Source organism: Varroa jacobsoni, unplaced genomic scaffold (assembly GCF_002532875.2).
Source record: "Varroa jacobsoni isolate VJ856 unplaced genomic scaffold, vjacob_1.0 scaffold_1244, whole genome shotgun sequence".
Taxonomy (NCBI): Eukaryota; Metazoa; Arthropoda; class Arachnida; order Mesostigmata; family Varroidae; genus Varroa; species Varroa jacobsoni.
Window position 1 is genome coordinate 704,792 of NW_019214146.1, and position 21,373 is coordinate 726,164.

At 41.2% G+C, this 21,373-nt stretch overlaps 1 protein-coding gene across 1 annotated transcript in view; it reads left to right on the forward strand.

Moving 5' to 3' along the window:
* LOC111267963 (protein sax-3) overlaps positions 1-4,417 on the forward strand; it is an 86,987-nt gene extending 82,570 nt beyond the window's left edge. Inside the window, exon 15 of the mRNA XM_022846597.2 lies at positions 4,146-4,417. Within this exon, the coding sequence (XP_022702332.1) occupies positions 4,146-4,151 (6 nt within the window). The 3' untranslated portion in view covers positions 4,152-4,417. The remainder of the gene's footprint in view (positions 1-4,145) is intronic.
* The last annotated feature ends 16,956 nt before the right edge of the window (positions 4,418-21,373 follow it).

Here is a 21,373-nt window from a genome sequence, read left to right on the forward strand (position 1 = left end):
AAGCAACTCAAACTGAAGAATAATTTAAACAATTTCAACTCGTTGCAGCACATGGATGATAGCATCACATTGCCATCCTACACTAAGCCGTCGCTATTTTCACCTAATACACCGGCTGCCAGTAGAAGAGGCAGTGCGGTTACGCGAGCCCAATTATAAGGCAAATTCACATACAAACAAAAAGAAAGTGGAAGACCTTAATAATACAAGCGATATATTATATCTACGTATCTTAGCGGAACTGGCTTTATCTAGCTAATGTAAATAGACCGGCAGTGCAGGAGATCAGACAGCTTGAACGACGAGTTACGCAAGCGCATTTTGGTCAGCCCCAATGGGCCCACAAGATCAGTTGAAGGGGGCGCTTCAGTATAAGCTGTCAGGGTCAACATGCATAAACTAGCGCATGCAGACTTAAGAAAAAGGAAGCAATAATTAGAAACATGTAACTGTTAACAAATGATAGCAACTGCTGATATACACTTAAGAAAGCAGAGATAGAGGACAAGCTTGATGCATTTACAGACTGCAACCCTGCAGATGAAAACCAGCGCAGCGAGTGCAGTTGAGAAAGGAACAAGTTTACCGCTGGGTTTAGAGCGAACAACGCCAGTTATGGGACTCATAAGGGGCAAATGTAAAACCACGATGACAAGCAAAGACGCATGCGATAGCGGATGTGTCGCCGTCAAGCGGGTGTGAGAAGTCAGAAATAATATGAACTATTATAAAGGGGTGAAATATCAAGGTGACGCCGCGATATGTAAATAATGAGCGTGAGCAGACGAATGAGAAAAAATGTCAAATTAACGTTGCTGTTACTTCTGGCAATTGGTAGAAACGTCCGTAAACACAATCGCTTGTGAGGGAACTCGGACGACGAGAATGACACCCCATTCTGGTATATGTGAGGGTCGTTGCCGTAAATTCGTATTGCTTGGCAAGCGTCAGTACGTCAAGGACGTCATAGGCCAGTTGAGAGAGCTGAAATTAAGATGCAATAGAAGCAACGATACAGGCAACATCATATGAGTTCGGTGAGGGTTGATTACAAGGACGATGCCATATCATGTTGGTGCCTAGTCAGTATAATGTCAACAGAGACATTGATGTATCAGAGCTCTATAGATGTTAAATCAGAGATGATCGTAGCGACCGGGTTACGAGATTGCGAGCCGATTCATTTAGTATTTATACACGCACTCCGCCTAGGTGCAGCTGTCAGCAATGATCGATTGAGCTGGTATAACTATTTTTTGTTATCGTAAATATAATTAAAAACCGATAATGAACAATCACGCGTACGCAGACGTCGTTGCTGATAAATGCAATTCTAAGTGTTATCCTATAGATTGACTCCCACTGATATTCTGCACAATCTCACCTATGCCAGGGCCCCATGCCGACGATAGGTGAGCGTTATATGCGACGAAACATACTCGCAGCGACCGGCAGCGCCAAAAAATATAAAACAATGGCAAAAAAATACAATTATATATTTGTACATATCGCCCTGTAGTGAGTCAATAGCGAAGCGAAGAAGAATAGACCGAGTGAAGATCAAATCAGGGCACAATTCTCACTTGGTTTAAGCGAGTCAGTCGATCTATTCATGTCAATTGAACTATGTTCAGATGACGTATTACTTTTTTTTTTCTGCTAAAAATAGTCAAAACGTTGCACGGATTGAGGAACACGTTCCAAAAAGTACTTACGACGCTTTTGATTATAGTCTCGGCCGGTCTAGACCCATTTCGTCAAACCCACTAAAACTACTGTTAAATGACTTGTGCTCTGTACAGCGAGTGTATATAATCATAGGCAGGATAGAGAGAAATCAGATCGGATGCACATAAACACATGTTTATCTGACAGACAGACAGACAGACAGACGTTTGCATCAATATGATAAATGTACACATCCTATTTACTCATCACCATATCAAAAGGTCATAGAGAAAAGACTATTATTTATTTTTTTTTGCCCTCGCAATGTATTAAGTAGATCTTGGATTTGTGTCACATATACAAAGGTTCGTATCGCGTACATTTCTTTTTTTCTTTCCAATTTTAAACCGATCAGTAATATCAGTAATATGCTTGGAATATTCTATAGACATCCGTATTCAATGCAGCCTTCGAATTCACGCAAAGAGGGTAAAAACACGCGCTTTAGAACCCTCTAACTAACTGTCATGTCGGTTTTCGTTAGATCCGTTGCACAGTCGTTCAATCATAGAAGAATTACTACGAAAAATTCGGCCGATTTCAGATCGTGTCTCAGATAGCTTTCTCTGCACTAACCTTAATAATTTACATCGTTTCGATATCACAACAATGACAACTTAAAAACAAACTAATCAGGTACGCCCATCTTGCTTCCTATGTAAGCGTCATTTGAAAATTGCAAAGCAGATCAACAAGGATATCATTTTTTCGCTGCGAAGAAATTCGGGAAGACAGAACGGGAAGCTTCTAATGTACAGCTTCTCGTTATTTAGCACTAGCGGCGAAAAAAATCTCCCTAGAAATGTCAAGCTTAGCTGCAATAGTATATAAACACAAACCTAAATAAGGCCCCATCCCCTCGCTACTGGGGCCCAGAGACAAAAGACAAATGACAACGGCTAATCAAATGTGTGACCTTTCCTTCTTTTTTTTTCTATTAATTTAACGCGTCACTTCACTGACTGTTCGTGACCTGTTGAATACAAAAACAGTATAATACACAGCCGAAACAAACATTAGGTATTCACTAGACGAATACACGTAATAAAATTGACACAAGAAAACTGACAGAGTATAATAATAATATACTACTATTGCTATTATATCCTAGTGATGATGAAGGTGATCATGATCATGATGGTTGGGGTGGAAGATCAGTCTTACTGCTAAGTGAAGTAAGACATCAATATCATAGGAAGTGTCTACTGTAGAGTGAAGCACGCATAATAATACAATACGTATTATATTAAAGGAGCACAAAAACGAGCGAAGATATAGAAAATGACAAACAATAGCAACAATGATGAGGTGAGGCGAGACGTGTTTGTGAGTGTGTGTGTGTGTGTGTGTGTTGAGGTAATAGTCTGACACCAAAAATTAGGCTAATTTGTGTCTGTGTGAGCGTTGTATTACTGGTATTCTATCACAAATCACTCATAGTTCAATTGAGCTTCACGATTGATCATCTTCGGTCATCTATCGGCTGTTTAGAATGACGGTGACACTTCCCACCGTATGTCTAATGGCACACCTTCGATGAGTGCTGGATTCTGTTACGGATAGCTAACATAATAATAATTTGTCTTTTTAAGAGAAAAAGTATTTGTGCGGCATGCAATATGGCGCAAGCCATAGGAGAGTCAACGATTGGTTTCCCACCTTACGGCAGCGACAGTGCTCGTGACGGCATAGCCCCAACGCCCCAAAAAGCTGTTCTGCTGTCGCAAGCGACGGGGGCAAATCCTCAAGCAAAAGTCTCAGTTCGTGGTGTTGAGAAACTTGTATCAATCTGCTTCTTGGACGAATCCGCAATTGATCCGTTAGGCAATTATCAATGCTACTGTTTTACGTTGCTTGTAAACTTAATGTTTTTTCTTTTGCAAAAACAACGCTACGGTAAACGTGAACTGCTACAGCCGATGAACAGTTCAGAGACGGATGAATTTGAATGAATAGATGTACGTGACCAGAATGGTACGCGGTTAGAGATAGCTGAACACCAATTATCCGGATTAACAGGATTTGTCAACACCACTACCAGCCTGTGATAATGTAATCGTTTGGCAGTGAACAATAGAAAACGCTGTCGAAACAGAGATCGAACACGGAATGATAACAATATATAATCCAACACTAATATCTCAGCGGCGATAGTGATTACTATTATGATTATCGGAAACGTCACAAATAGCGGACAAATAGATAGCGATGGAAATTTGCTTCGCTATAGTTTTTTTTTTTTTACTGGTACATTATTGGACCTGCTGATGAGCCTGTAAAAACAACAGTGTCGTTTATCAAAACAAACGTGCATGTATGCCCCCCTTTAGTGTCTACGATTCTCGTATGGGAACCTTGTCGTTGAAAAACGTATAAAAATAATAATAACAGTAATGATAATGTGCGTGTTTCCTCAGGCATGAAGAGGGTTCAGACAGATAAAAGGCAAAGTTGAGTTGGCAAATGGCAGATGGAGTGAGGAAGGACCGCCGACGAGTCTAGTTGGGTAGTCGCGTCCGAAACGTGAACAAGAAGGTCACAGGACAATATGAACGTCATAATATTATGGATAAAGCATAAAAATTAGAAGGAGACAAGAAAGATATAATGAAACGATATATGAATATTACGAGGTGGTTATGTTGACTAAGTTCTAACTACTGTGTAAATAAATGATTTTGTAAAGGGACTTCTTTGAATTCAATTATAGGTCGAAGAATAGAAAATGTGTTCGATCGACAAAATCGCAACCTTCCGTTAGAAGCGTTATCTAGTACTTAATCGATACTGCATATTCTTAACGTTACATCGGAAGCGGTCGACAAATGGCTGAAGCTAGGTAGATGCAAAGTTCAATGTTCGTTTCACGTTAAAACCGTACATAAAACCTGTTAAACAGATCGTACCTCGAGTACAGTAAGTTATGAAAGTAATAAGCTTTCCGTACTCACTTCAGACAGGAACTGCGCATCACTGGTAACACAGCAGATGTAATGCTGCAAATAACGTATATACGATCAAAGGTAACGTTTTCACTAGCAGATATCGACACACGAAGCTGGCTGGTTATCTTAGCTGAAGACAAATCGTGTCAGGCTGCTGTAGGTGCCATTAGTAATATGTCCCTAGTTCTAGTGTGAACAAATTAGATCAAAACAAACAGGTATGAACTTTGCCTGATATGGGTAACTTCTACTTGGATATAGGCTGTACGTTATACGTTTTTTTCCAAATTTAGAACTCTTGCATTTAGTTTCCAAATTTTAGTTATCATTGGTACAGTGAGTGCTTATTTCGATACTTGCTCTAGCAGCACAAACGTTCGCAGTGGGGGCCTCTGTGATCAATAAATACGCACTTCAACGCGATTATCGCTGCCCGCCGCTGGATATATACATAAATAGTATGATGTATGCTTTTGTTCTTCACTCTAATTGAACGAAGTGTAAATACATATTTACGTTAAACGTTGTGGTTTTGTTAATTGTGTTGGCTTACTTATAGATGTCTATTAGGTGAAGAGCGACCATATTGGCTGATTCGCTAACCCATTGTCTAACAACAGCTTCAGCTCTTTTGTTGTAGGTACGTAGTTAAGGGGCAAACGTTTGAGCAAACAGCTGGCGGAGCACGTACCGTGTACGATCGATCCCTCTAATGCAGCCACAATCAAAAGTCCCCCGCAATGAGCTCATTCGTGTAAGAATTGCGTCGCAAGCAACAATCGCAGATTGGACAGCAGCTAACGAGTGCAGCTGGCAGTTGTTGTATATCTTCAGCACAACGGTAAAGATGACAATCGGTCGATTGAAGCCAGTCGAAGTCAACAGGGACGCAGAAAAGAGATACAGAGTGCTAGGCGGCACCAAACGCCTGGAAGTCTAAGGATTAAGCCAATGGAATACCTATGTAGGAATGCGGTACTAGTGAAGAGATCTGCCATGTATACCTCGATGGCTTGAATTTTGAAAGTATCGATACGCGCCTACGCAAGTAGTTCACATCTAGCTTTCTAGCTCTAAGATAAGGTGAATTGGCCATGTGTGCTGTAGACGTAATGTCGATGATGGAAGGCACCCCATGAAGTGCATGCGTGTGCAAGTCCGTCTGTAGAAGCGTATGCGTCGCTTGGCGGCTTAGCCCGTTACTGTGTTAACGATGGGAGGCCCCCTGAGTGCATTAGAGTGCACCGCCGTAGGAAGGTGGCTGTACTAGTAGGCCGCATGTTGCTAATGCAAGCATTGCCGGCTTGCTGACGTCGAAGAAATGACGCTGGTGTTGCGACGCTCGTATAGTGGACCTGCGCTTTTATGGGACGCCGACGGTGTACACTCTGTGGGTCTTGTGTGTCAACCGGGCTAAACAAACAATGATTATGTCAAAGACAGAGAGAGGAGTTGCGAAACAGAGGGAGAAAGGGACAGAGGTATCTAAGAGTTCCACTTTTGCAATAGAGTGTAGATGCAGACACAGTGGAAAGCGGTGGTTCGGCACTGGGCTTTCTGAGTGCACACAGAGGCAGTGCCAATTAAGACTGCAATGGCTTTGCTTGTGCTGTTTCGGCTGCTGCAAATCGTATGGGGAGTTAACAACAGTTCGTTAGCTATTCGCTTGTAAGGCTAAAGCCGTCCCAATGCATGACGTTGTGTAAGCGCGCGGGTGGCGCACGAGTAGTAAAAGGCGTAGCGAAATACAACGAAGAGCTGCTGCGGCATCGGTTACGTTATTTGGGCCTTAACAAAATTAGATTCCTATTATAAAGCCGGCGGGGAAATACATTTTTACACATTTTCATTGTATACCAAATTTAGAGAGGGCACGCTTGCGAAGTGAGGGATATGCAGAACTTAGGCCAACTAACCAAGTTTTCTATCAATGGATAGTGGACATAAGGTATTGTATCAAACATTTTTAGTAGTTATTTTGTAATAGATATCCTTTAGTAAACATTATTCCATAGAAAGGGACCATCATGCTCCTTGTTAGGCCACCGATACTCGTAATGACAATGAAAGTCTATCGTAGTGATATTGGCAACAGACCAAATGAGGCCCGCACGGCTGACGTATGTACGAACAGTTCTATAAATATGAGAATACAAATGATTTAGTTTGATCTAATTTAAAGCGACAAAGCCCAAATCCGCGCCGTTTTTACAATACGGCTAAAATTCCTACCCAGTTTGTCCACGGCACATCATAGGAATTGGGTAAAGTCGACTTATTTTCAATGAGTAAATATTTCGAAAAATCCAAATTCGAAATACCGCATAGTAAGTAGGGTTGTCCACTTACTCCTGCTAATCAAATTGATGAAAACTAGGTGAGCTAAGCCCGTAATGATGATAAGATCTTGTAATCTTGTTTTCTTTGCGGTGATCTTTTTCAAGCAAACTATAAATGTCAACGAGCTGAAGAGTTTCATTTCCTTTGTTTGAATTAGATATCTGTTTTGGAAAGCAGGTGCGGCTCAAGGGCTAGCTATTGTATGATGCTTTTGTACTAAGCAATTTTTTCTTCCCCGTATCGCAATTAGATTAGTCTATAAAATGATCTAGTATCGCTAAAAATCGCGGGCTACGTAAAATGTTTGCTGTAAATGTAAACTGTTAAATTATTATTATTTTTATATTGATTTCCTGCCTCAATGTATGTAACTTAAGGCGGTGTCTGTATTTTTGGCTAGCCAAAGTGTGAAATGTAGATTCTTAGAAAATTTCAGAAATACTGCAAATGCGTCTACTTATTATGTTTTTGTCTGCTGAGCATTGGCGTGCAATAATAATTTTGGTGTCTGTAGCAGTCGCGGAAGGTTTCGACCGGTTCATGGTAGTCTGTGTTGTGTGGCAGGCCAACTTGACTCTGTAGTAGGCACACTTATCAAATTTATAGTCATGTCTGGATAGACAAGGAATACATGTGTCTGTATGTATGTATATACATAACTAGCTTCGCGAATCGATTGCGTCGGCGCTGTCTAGATTATTTGACTAGCTGTGGGTGGGAAGTGGTGCCTTCGTGCTTGCTACCAGTGAATTGGCCGCTTTATCTTGGCACGAGACCTATACGATATGTCTGTATGGTCGTCTGCCTCTCCACCTCTGGTAGGGGGGAGGAAAACGCGCTTTCTTCTGTCTGGCGTGTTTGGTTTCCCACCAAGTCAACTCCCGTCCGTCCCTTCATGCCTTTAACCAGGTTTGTCTTGTTGAATAAAACACGCAGCGACGGATCACAGTTAGGAGAGGGAAAAAGGGAAAAAAAACACCGAACGACTCCGGCCCGCCGCGCGACTTCACTCTTATGCTATCCACCCCCCTCGCCCAAGTTCCCGAGTGTCCTCGTTTTAGCTAGCTTTCCTCTTGTCCGCAAGAACTCGTAGTCGTACGTTGTGGGGCGGAACTAAGCACGATCTTGTACCCATAAGAACAAGTAGGGCACCAGAAGCAACAACAACGGCAGCGACAAATGTTATTGTTCTAGGGCGAGTGGGGCCCGCTCCTTTCAACTACTGTCACCAACGTAAGCTATGAGGGCAAAAGAAGGACACTACGAAATGGTAAGCTCATGGGAGAAAGGAGTATGTGAGTGGAAGGCAGAGGGGAAGATCACAAAATCGAAGAATTTAAAACAAACAAGCATGAAATATTCATCCTAGGATTGTGTATAATTTCATAAGTATTTTTGGCTTGGCTGTTTGCGGTTGCGAGAGCATTTCAAATCGACTTGTTTAACTTCTTGGCTAGCTTTATATTTACGATAAATAAAGAAGTAAAAAATAGTAGATGTACGTAATCGTTCTTCGTAACTTTCTGGTGTTAGTCTATTTAAACTACAGGCCAGATAGCTGGCTCCCATAGGTAAAGCGATACACAAATGCGCAGTTCCCGTGTAAGCGTCGTTCAGCGCAATGAAAGCAATTTTGATGCTTAGGCAGAATGGACTTGTCGAATTCGTTCAAGTCTCACCACCTTTAAACCCGTTAACATCATGTTAAGGCCGCTCTTCCCCGGCCTCAGCAACGAGGAATCGACGGTACGCAGCAAAGTGTGAGCCTGACAGCTACTTAGGCTACCGTGAAAGATCGTCTCGAACGAAAAACTGGGGGAACGCATATAAATAATAACTGGACGCAATATGAACACAATATGGGACATGGGGCTCAAGTTTTTTATCGAAACGTTTCACGATCCATCGAGAATTTGGGATGTCGTTATAGCCAAACGGTGCGATTTGGGGGGGGGGGGGGGGCATATAGCTTAGCGACAACTATATTCTATCAAACCTCATATGATCGGAAAAAATATCATCGATAACATATTCAACATCGTAATCCACGGCCGCATTTTTATAACATTTCACAGTGTTACGAGTCATTCGTATCACGGTTAGATGAATAATAACTTACCATAAGTTACTTCGCATGTATTAGGTTTTCATCACGCTAGTGTCAGATGATAATGTACGTACCTTTTCCGCATTCTCGGTTCGTCATCATTGAGCAACGAGAAGGTAATAATCCTTAGCTGGTGCTAGGTGTACTCACTAGTTTCCTGCAGTTTTGCTTGCTATGGTTTGTGTATTTCAGGTATTACCTCCAATTAAGGATACTAACTAATGGGCATGAGCTTATCTGGTGTTACGGCGCTACGATTGAATGATGTTGTCTCGAACATATTTACTCTGGCTGCTCATGGCTATTCGTAAGAAGGGCGAATGTCAGCGATCTATGCTGCCCTAAAGCTGGTGCTTACGAACGATAAAGGAGAAGATAAATCCAGCACATGAAACATTCGTCTTCCCCGAAAGTCACTGATTTCATGACAGTCCGCTTTCCTGAACAGTGCAATACATGAGCTCACCGGACGGAGGCCAGCGCACGGATAGGTCCCGAAGTCAGTTCAGGCAACGCTTTATAACGGTTAAATAAAAATGCGTAATGTCATCACTTCGTCATTTTTAATATGTGCCTTATTCAAGTACCTTTCGTTCGCACACTTCGCTCCGAGGGTCCGCGATAAGCTTTGAAGAACACTAATCAGGCAAGGGCTATATTACAGAGTGATCGGCAATTGCTTCTAGAAGACGGCTTCGTACTTATCAATGTACTGCTTAGGTTGCTTAAAGCCCTGGCCTCGCTCAAGCAAAAATAGAATGAAATGCAATCGTGTCTTAGCAAGTTTTAGTTCGCGTTCAAAATAGAAATATGAGGATAAAAAAACAGGTTTTTGAACCACGACCTAGCTCCAAGTTCACTTTGGCTTAACAAGAATTTTGTGAAGCCGATCGAAATGATTCCCTGCACAGAGGCAATGGGGAACGTCAATAGTGTTTGTTTGTAACTAACTCTTCGTAGCTTCCCGCTCAGCTACACCAACGGCAGCAGCAACAGTGGTAGCGGAAAACATCTGTCCAATTGTTTAGATACCGTCGAGAAATGCTAGGAGAGACATAACGTCTGAGCTCCCTTATGCTCCTCCATCTTTGACTGTATATCGTCGATATATATATATATATATATATAGACGATGATATATATATATGAGAAAGTGCACAAGCCATTTCATTCATAAGACGCAAGATGTTTTCTTGCTCGTTGCTTTCTTAGCTTGTTTCTCTATATCAGAGCCCCCGGCCCTTGACGCTGTGGCCAACACTACCTCCTAACCGTCCTCAAAGGCCCCCCAATTTTCTGTTCTCTCGATATCAATCAGACTAGTCAGCACCTTCTCATGTCAACGATGTCTTCGATGCGATGCGTCTCCCAAGGGGACTACGAGAACACAACGAATGATTGCGAGTTTCCGGAGGTGGCCGAAAAGGACCATTGAGACCAAGCATATGGCAGTCGAAGGTGAAGAGCAAGACAAGGGCAATTGTAATCAAATTAGGCCACCGATGCTAGAGGGGAAAAGAGAGAAGCGGCCAAAGGGACGTTTCAGCGTCTCTCCCAGTCTCCTGGTCGTTTCTAGTTCATCTCTGAGGCAAAATTGTGGTTTCCTGCCCGTTCCTATAAGGAAGATGCAGACCTGGCAGTGTCTTCTTCCTACTCACGCGCTAAGGACCGGTCTAAAACGGAAAACTAGGTCTTACCACTAGCAGATGAGTTGATTAGCGGTAAGTCAGTTATCATAATTTCTCTGAGATGTCCTGAAGTGTTTATTCTACTCGGGTCACTAATTTTTTTTTCTTTCATAACCATATCCGGCTCTAACTTAACGGGGTTTTGCTAGTGAAACTGGTCAACATGCTACATACTTTACTTCGTCTGTGTAATCTGGGTGAATTCTGTGTAAAACTTTTTAACTATCACAACTCATTAACAAGAAAGTGTGCTATCTTTTTTAATGACATAACCTTATGTGCTATACTAATTATAGTCTTTAGCAAGTTCAGGCCTATAGGCTTAGACTCCGATATCTAGTAAAATATTCCAAGTATTCGAACGAAGTCTGCTTTAATCTTTACGAATTTTTTTAAGACAAAGGTGCCCAGCGGATGCAGAACTTGGTCACCATGTGACCTTATGAATATTATATAGCGCCTTAAAAGATTATTAGAATCTTTGGCTATATATATATATATATATATATATATATATATATATATATGCTAACTGTGCCAAAAAACGTGAGATATTTTAGAAAATGACTATGGGCTAAACCGTAATGAGAGATAGAATTCGTCTTTGCTTGGCCGTCTTATAAAGCGCGACGACTGCTAATACTTAAAAGCTGTTGGCTTATTTATTAGAAATCATGATCCGTTCTTATCTATCGGCCCACTTTGGCAACGAGAGTTACGAACGCTGAAATAGTGAAAATTATACCGTTGTGATTCTCCCTTCGCTATGAAGCATAGCTATACATCAGACTGTAATGACGCCCCAACATTCACACAAACATGTATCGTAATTTGCCATTCTTCGTTGTTTTTTTTTTTGTTTATTTTCTAAGCCGATCTATGCTTTTATCCAACAAAATTTTCCTCTACTAATAGTATAGTAATCCGTTCTTTTACTTGCTCCAACCATATGCTTGTATAGAACGTCCAATTTGATGCGTCCTTGAAGCAACGGTGTAACTCGCGGCATCAAAGGCTTTCGTCATATAAAACTAATCGTAGAAATCGTTTGCAAATTGTTGGAATCATATTTAGTTTACTCGCAACTAAGTTTGTTATCAGTTGGCATATCATAACTTGATAATATATAGTGTTTATGGCAGTAAACAATGTGCTTACGGAACAAGTTTAAAAGATTGCTAGACTGCGACCGAGTATTTCTAGTCTAGTTCTGTCGAAAAGGTCTACTTGTAATGTAATGCAGCAAAAACGAGCTTAATGTCGATCTACTGGATCCGCAGAGATTCTGATTTAACAATTTTGCCCTCGTGGGGTACAATTTACAGTCTGTGAGACCGAAGCTTGCCACTACATAAGAAAATCTAGCTGTAACAAAGCTCGTGCCAAATCGAAGATTCGCTGCCGGAGTTGGACGGGTATAGCGAATGGGGTCCGGTCAATAAACGTATCTCTCTGATTGAGGCTACTGGAGCTAATCTCGCAGAGTAGTGTCACTCGGAACAATTTTTTTGCTTGGGGCCTACCTAAGGATTTTTGTGCGTGCTTCGTTCAATGATTGACGGTACTGTGCAACTATGGATGTCCTACTGTTTTGATTACTTTCCGAAAATATACATGCCTATTCACAGCTATGTAAAAACGTTCAGAACTAAAACCTGAACAGATCAACTGCTTTGCAAGCACTATGTTCTCTTTAGTAGATTAATATTCTAAAATTATTCAGTAAGATTATCAGAATTATTATAATTAACATATTATTTGAAGATAAAGCAGATTATACAAGCGTATTGTTTAATTTAAAAAATTGCTTTTCCTTTAACCTCGCTAACACTTAACATGTTATCCACTATGTGAAGCTGGCAGAAGTTCGGGAAGTACCTTTGTCAGATAGCTCCATAAAAAAATTGCTTCCATGAACGGCCAAGATTCAATGTGACGACTTACGACAACGAATGGGTAAGTGAACGCCGGGGAACTAACATTGGTGCATATAGAGTAGCTAAATTACAGAGAAAATGACAAAAAAAAAAGTCCTCGAAAATTCGACTGGATTTAAAGCATGCTATCCTCCCTTACCTCTTACCCATTTCGACTCGAATCCTGTAGCAAAAAATGCACGACACTTACAAGTTTACGTTGATATTCTTCAATAGTTCTAGAACGATAATCTTCAACATCTTAGATGCAGCAGGTACGTCGATCCACCATAGCAAGTTTAAAGAACACAAAATCCTTGGGCTAAATATAATTTTGTTACAGACATAGGATCCGACGCACCACTGGTACTAATATTTAGAGTACTTCAATATATACTTCGTCAAAACTCATCTTCTATTACTTCTTTGTCGAATTAGTAATTAAGGGGTCTAAACCTCAATGGACAAAGCTAAAGCGGTCGAGCATTGAATTACGTTTCTATGCGACATAATCCATCAACTGGAAAAGTAATTTTTAACAGTCAAGGCACCTAAAGATGTCTTCTTACAGGACGAAGGGGTTCTGAGGTCATGTACTACTGGTAGAAGAACAAGCAAATGAGATGGCTCCTCAGAGAATGTAGCAGAAAGAAAGTCTACTAATGGCTTCCAGCCCCAACTCACTTTTTCAGGCACTACCCCACCGTTGGTTGTGTATGCAGGCAGTTGTTGTGGATTCGTGGGATGGCCGCCACTTTCTTTCTCTGTTTCAATAGAAAGTAAAGTAGCTTGCAATACGATAATACGGGAGGGCCTCGGTTCAGTATGGAGCAATAGAGAATGTGTAGGGCGTATATGTAAGGGATATCTATACATAATGGCTGACGATATATGTATGGATGGCCCATCGCATCTCGGGAAAAGTGCTTGCTGATGAGACAGACTATCTACCTCTTCAGCGTGGTCTGCTTGTTTACCTCGAGGTATAAGAAGTCGTCTTATCTTTTCTGGGATGGTCACTGAGCAGCGGCTAACATGAAAGAATGACCGCTAGATGAGACAATGCCCTCGGGGAGTATTCACTAACTAGAATCGTTAACTGCACTAGCCCGGCTAGGAGGTTCTCTGTCCGTCTCGGCCCATAGGTAAGCTTACCAACGTAGCTTTACTCGATTTAGCTTCGAGATCTGGAGCGTTGGACAGTGCAATGAAAATATGCTTCATTGGTTTACTTAACAAAATAATGCAATATAAAGTACTATTTACCGTATAGCTCCTTTCGGAAGAACTATGGTTTACATATTCTATAGCTCACGATCGAGCCTAGACCGAGAGTCCTCTTTAGGCACTACTATGCAATGGGTCGGTAGCCTCAGCTGATAATGGCCACTTCATCGGCTGGCTTCAGACGTATTTCTTTGTATTTAAATGTCAGGTTTTTTGGCCGAATGGCAGAATATTAGCGGTTTTTTCAATATTATTGTGTAAACTAACGTTGCTTTAATATCTATGAAGAGTGACTATCATTTGCTATAATCAGCATTGTGACACAATTTACTTACCAAGCATCAATGAAAATGGAGTAACCAAAGGTAAAGCTCCGGAGAAGGAAACCGCTTAATCAAACCAACTACCCACAATAAAAGCTGTGACTTCAGTGAGTAACGGAGCTAGACATTGAATGAAGTGTGATTATTATTTTACCATCATGCCATCCGTTTGTCAACCCGAAAGGCCTTATCGCCAGGAGCCTCACACATTACTATCCTCTCTTCATTAATGACAAGGCACGCAGCCCTTTGGTGCAATTTCAAAAAACGTCCCTCAGCTACAAAGTCCTGTATTTAGCTAGTCTTTCGACGTATGGGCAGAAAATTTACCGTCTGTTAGCTAGGATAAATGTGTCCATCAAAAAAAAACCGTTTCAGACACAAGCAATTTTCGAATTTCGATAAAGTCATTTGGCGGGAAAATATGAATGCTGCCCAGTTTCGAGCTGGCTCTATCAATGGTTGGCGACTGCTTCTTCAGTGTATCAGATTTACCCAGATCACGTTGGAAGCGCCAGAGGCAGCAAGGGTTACTGAGTGGGGATAGTATGTACCACATCGTTGCTTAGGTGTTAAGCACGAGACGCTGACTATTGCCTCGACGAGTGTCAATAGAATTAGTCTTGCGCGCATCGCAATCCATCCGGTGTAGTGGCTGGCGGTTCAAGCAAGAATGGCCAATAATGTCTAATATCGAGCTTGTTGCAGTTAAGAGTTGTGCCATTGAATGTGTTTGTCTGTAGATTAGCTATCTACGTTTTTCATTAGCTACTTGTAATCAGCCTCCGACACGACTGTATGTGGGATTGGTGAACGATGTTCAGGAAGTATCACGATTATTCTGTACGGTCACACAATCAATCAGATTGGTATGGTGGCGTTAATGACGAGGGTCAATTTCAAATGAATCTCTTACTGGTCAGCAAAATGAATGTTTATAGTTATATTGGTTATCCTGAGCACACAGGATCCACAATGAATCATATAGCTGCACAATGTTATCAAGACGTTTTGTATCGATGCGGAGGATGTACAAAGGAGCATATATCAAAAAGCGCATTTTCTTTAACTTAAAAATTATTGCATTGCAATAAATTAAGATGACTTTAGGTACGTATACTCTCGACTCTATTGAAGAGTTTCGCGTGCAAACAGGCTTATCTTAATTTTATAATATTAAAATTTTTATTATTTTTTGTTTAATTCTTTGCCAGCACAGCAAAGGCTAACGTAAGTATTTCGATATCTTTAACGCGGCCAATAGAATCTAATTTGGGACAGGATAGGGAGGTACGCGTCTCAGCACTCGCTGTTTTCGTGGCAGGCTGGAGAACTATTTTGACGTTCTTCACAATCGAACAGCAGGATCTTGGAGAATCCGCGTACCGTCGCAATATATATTTTCTGGAAGATGAAATCTGCCAAGGTCTGCCCGAAATGCAGTTCATGCCTATTACTGAGCCTGTTACAAACAATACTAATCAAGCTAATAAGATTATATGTTCTTCGTATCTTTTCAATTTTAGCTCTTTTACACGGAAATCCCACTTAGGCTCGCTATAGACATTTTGGACATTATCATCAACCGTTTCGTACCTAAGGATGTGTGATTCCATTTTTAAATTAACGTGTTCTTCTTTTTTTCTAGCTTGCATTGTTTATTATATGTACCGTTTGTAGCATCTAGTTTGTCCTATTTTGAAGACCTAGCATGCCATCTTTCTAGGTGCATATATACGGATCTGCAGAGGATGAAATCTCAGCTGACAAATATCAGAAGTTTACGTAGGCTGCGAACGCGTGCACTAATTAAAATTCTGGTCAAAACAGAGTTAGTCTGATAGAAGCAATATAGCTCCCTATATCGAATTATATAGTAGGCAATGTAACTTTTTATAGAGATTTATCAGTGGAAAAACTGTTCTGAACCATAAGCGCGGCGAAGGATGGATGCATATGAGTAAATGTACAAATAATAGCATTACATTGCTCATCGAAAATACAGTTGGTAATTGATTTTTATAAAACTTAGGGTGCTCTGATAATGTCAACTACATTGTAAATTTTCCCTCCATCAAATCCAAAAAAAAAATAAAATAGATTCCAATCAAACAAAAACCTAGATCATCTTAACCTACCAAAAAGTGCAGACCTAGCCCGGCGTTGTGATCCTCTGAAGATTGCAAAGCCTAATGTAGGTTATGTTTTCTACCTAGGAGAATGCTGCAACATTCTATAAAAATACATGCATACTGATATGTGTAATTTTATAAATAAAATTCTTCGACGTGTATGGCAAACGTTCTCTTATGTCTTTTTTGTTTTCTATTATATATTACAAGGAAAGAAAAAGGCGAGAAGGCAGCTCGATTTCCCGAGGCGGCGGTCGTTTTCGAAATTTTCATTAATTTGGATCTCTCATTCGCAGACTTAAAGCACATTCGCTGGGCGCTGGGCGCTGTTCGATGTGCAGTCAGTCCACGTGAAGGCATGTATCTCTTCCACGGGGCGCGTGCTTTTGCAAAGGGCATGTATATTTGACGGGGCACTAAGAGGTAGGTAAGCGGGCTTAATCCAAATTTATCTTTCCACCCCACCTCTCAGAATCGACTTTGGTTTTTCCTGCTACCCTTGCAAGTGCCGCTGATTGCCGTCGCTTCTCCAAAACGTTAATTTCCACGATAAAGGCCCCGTGTTGTTAGAGCTGTTCCCCTTCCAGTTCAAAACTTCAGTCTCCCATTTTGCTCCATTCAACAGAAAATTATTGCGCTGCCATTTTGTGCCAAGTACTCGGGACTTTACTTGATCCTATATTATGCTATAAAGAAGGTTAACTGAAGGGAAATAAAAATATAGATAGTGCTTCTGCCTTAATTCTCCGGTTCTACATTTTTAAGTTTTAGATTAAATTGGTTAGTTCGATTGTGAGAGAACCATGACGTTAACTTTATCTACTTTGTGACGCTGTTATTAATACGTGCAATCAAGGGAACAGCCACTGCATGTTTGGTTCCCTTACCCTTTGACGAGCCCAAGAAGCTTTATTCTTGTCTATACATATACTCTGTTCCTCTTTGGAGCCGGCTTTTGCCGCGCTGTTCGCGACCACCCCCACATAGAGCCTTTCTTGTCGGTTGCGTTCTGCATCAGCCTGGTCCGGTTTCCGAGACCGACAAGGCGGGAAGCCGCGTATGGAATCCGTCAACCAACGTCGTTTCGACATTTCACAGTGTTTGAAGCTTGCCATCACTGTCCGACACGGTCGAAGCTGCTCGACATCATTCTCCTAGTACTCTTTTCAGCCGAGGGGCTTCTTTTTTGCTCCGCGGAATCTTCCAAGCGGGGCTTACCCTTTTTGCAGGGTTTGTCTGGGTAAATAGGAAGACCGGGTCAAATGAAGGGGATAAAGAACGTGGCTCGCCTATGCTTAATTTTTAATGAGACCCTCAATGACGCAGACCCATAAGTTCAACCTTTAGGAAACCCTTCCCAATAGACGCTGACAGTCCGCTTGAGGCCTCATTCCTGGCGATCGTCTGGCCACCGCGAAGCCGCCACCTGGGAACGATTTAATAATATAATATGCGCTGCGTAGTTCTTGTTCGTCCGACGTAGTACAGCCAGCTCCGTATCGCACCTCAACATCCAACAGCTGCGCTTGACTTGGCCCATAATGTGTATATCTAGGTCCAGATTGAAAAATCATATTGACGCACTATAGGACTCTCCAATAGCGCTACTAGCAAAAAAACCTACTTGATAAAGAAACATGTGCTTCAAAGTGCTATATAATGTCAAACCAATTCAGCGTGGTTCTGCCTGCTTAAAAAGGCAGCAGAAATGAGAAGCGATTATCCTGTACTAGCGACGAAAATAAGTAGAGTGTTCTAGGTCTTCTATGTAGAGCACTAAACCATATGATGCTTTTATGTAATTAAGAGTATCTTCTTTTGCAAGCAATAACTATTTATTGATTTCTGCACAGTGTATACGCTTTACACAAAAGTACTTTTGAAATATCATTTTGTTTCCTCAAAAGCGGCAGCAGCTAGCACGTCTTTCAACCGTAAACGTAGGATAGTACACTATACTAGAGAACGTATGTGTGATCTGTGGGACGTCTTAAGTGAGTTTACCCAGAAGACAAAACTTTTTTCTACATGTATCTTACATAGCGCATAGTACAACGGAGTATGCTGGATGTTTTGTACCCCCTGAATTGTTTGAAATTACTAAATTAATTATATTCTGAAAATTAGGCTGGTGTCCGAGTGAAGGATATTGTATGTAGCGCACGCGTCTGGCCTGAACTTGCAAAAGAGTAAAACTTTTTTGGCCTTTAGCTAAGTATCGACATAAATCTTGTTCTGCTCGGCTGTACCAGGCAATTTTAGCGAATTTTTCAGCGTCCGGACAAGGAAATCCGTGAGGTAGCCAGCTGCGATCTAGCACATATCTGGGGATCGTTTACAGTATCGTCGACATTGTTGTCTCTTAGAGCAGATACGCAGTCCGCTGCGTAATATAAGAATATATTGCTTTGGTTTTCCATAGCATGCCTCTCCTGTCGACAGACGATCTTTTCGTTATGTATCTTGCGAACGACAGACAAAGAGCAGTTGGGTAGAAATCGAAATAGGAACACTATCTAAGTCACAGTTTATCGTGCGTATTCCCCAGTGCGTCATATACTGGAGTCGCAGTCCTTATGAACGTAGGGATAGATTCTTAACTTAAGCGCATTGAACACTGAGAGTAGCTGAGATCATTTTCGACTGTATTTATACCTTGATTCGTCGTTACATGCTACTATTATACATATAAATTGACCAATTAATTTTTTAATTTAATTGGGTTCATGTAAACCCACATAAGCAGAGAGATGCTGTAATCCCGCTTCTTCGTACAATCTAGGTGTTGTATACAACTATATAATAACGTAAAACGTAAATAATTTTCATGTATTTTTTAATGCTTCCTTTGCTTTTTCCTTTTCATTGTTCACTTTTATGTCTCATTCCCAGCAGTCTGGGATATTTGGGCCGTATACGCCTAACATTTGTTCGGAGACTAAGTTCAAAGATGCAATTTTTCCACGTGAGGAGACTGTATTGGATGCTGATCGACCGTTTGAGGTCTATGAGAACCTCAAATGGTAAGCAACTTGTAAATTAACCTAGAAGGCAATACCAGATTATTGTAAGGTACCTTAACTGTGTAGAATTTTAGAGCCTAGGTGTGCGATGAGCTGTGTCAATTTAGTGAAACTGAAAGGGTTTCATACACCGGGAAATGTTTGTGAAGGAAAAGGCGGTTAACAAGCAGTTGCGTATATCTCAGATGCTCAAGTAAACGAGCCTATCTAACACAAAAGACCAGACAGTCGAGGCACAGTTGTCCGCCTATAAAACAATGCCAAAGGGCACATTGAAAGGATTGTAAGAGTCGTCCTGCATGAGCTCAAGTGAACAGTTCTTATGCGTTCGCTATCTTTTTAGAACCTCGCGTTCTACCGATTACGACCTGTTTTGACTAGTGGCGAGTGAATGTAGTAACCATATAGTTGATAGTAAACAGAGTCTCAAAACGAGGCTGGACGAATTCTCCAACACCAGACCTGAACGTCTCTGGCGAAGAAGCATAAATCCAAGATGCTAGAAGGTTAGAACAGTTACGGCGAACATATAGTAGATCAATTCGTTGCTGGAAAACAGGGAAAAGTTACTTGCTTATATTCTCAAATAGGTTTTTCATGATACTCAAATGACCGGGTGACGTTAGACGTTTTTTTCTTTGTTTTTTTTTTTATTAATTGTGATTAATTCAGTCAGGCAGGAGAATTCGTTTTTATGCCAGCGACATTTTAGCAAAGTACATACGTGAAATAACAATTCGTACGTGCCTACGTATTTCTAGTTAGCACACATATTTACTTACAATACTATACGATGTATCTTATAGTTTGTACAGCCTCTGCTGCGCTGGTGTCACCATTGCGAACTCCGCCGATGAAAAAAAAAACATCGTTAATTAGAATTGATCTTAATCAGTCCATTTCTCTGGAGACTGCGTTTAATTAAAGCGGCATGTTTCATACGTAAACACTTTGGTACGATGTCCAGGGAGCCAATTCTACAACATATGGTCAACAAGAGTACGGATTTTTATGGCCGAAATTTGCATCAGCCACTTGACGACAACGTATCATGATCGATACCATGTGGATTACATATTAGTCGCTAGCAATTAGTCGCTAGCGAAAGGAACGAGCCTGAAGCAAACTGGTAATATGGTCCATATGGGGCTGTCGTCACTCTCGTTAGTTAGCTTAACCCACTAAACCCAACAATTCAATACTGCATAGTTAAGTGTATACAACTAGGATTTTGATCTCATAGTAAAGGGGTCGGTAAACAGAATGGTGAAAAACAAACCTTGCATAATAATAAATACTAGGATTATGTTTTACTTCCGAAACATTTTTGGTAAAAACCTGATGAATAGTCGATTGCAGACAAATGCGTTTGGCGGCAGTTCAGCGGATCTCGTCGTGTCTGCCCCAGTGAGCAGAATTACAAGCTCTTAGTAATTAATTGCCGGTGGAGGAAGTCCCGCTGAGTAATGTCGCCTGTGGTGTGCCTGTGGAGCCCATTGTAAGTGGCGGACAACTGATTAAGAGATACTGGCAACAAGAACTAGGTAGAGAGTTCACTCGACCGGAAGTTCCCGAGTCCGGGCGGCGCTAAGATTTGAAATTTCTTCACTGCTTTAGCCAATTATCTCCATTACAAACCTTATGCATGTGATGCAACAGCTGCGTAACAAGACCCCGAAGCCAAAATGTGTTCCTTAGCGGCTCCATATCATAGAGAAACATTTCTGAAATGATCATTAGTTGCTTATATATCATCTACCATTGTGGAGATAAAGAATACTAGTAACTCACCTTATAACCTAATCCTATATCCTGCTGCGGTGAGAGGGGCCCCTTCCTACGACAGCTGCGTTTCAAGCTTCAAACACCTTGAAGTGAGCTTTGAGAAGTTGGATTCAAGTATACTTCTCGCTGCTAGTAGGTTGTAAATAGTTCGCCCTAAAA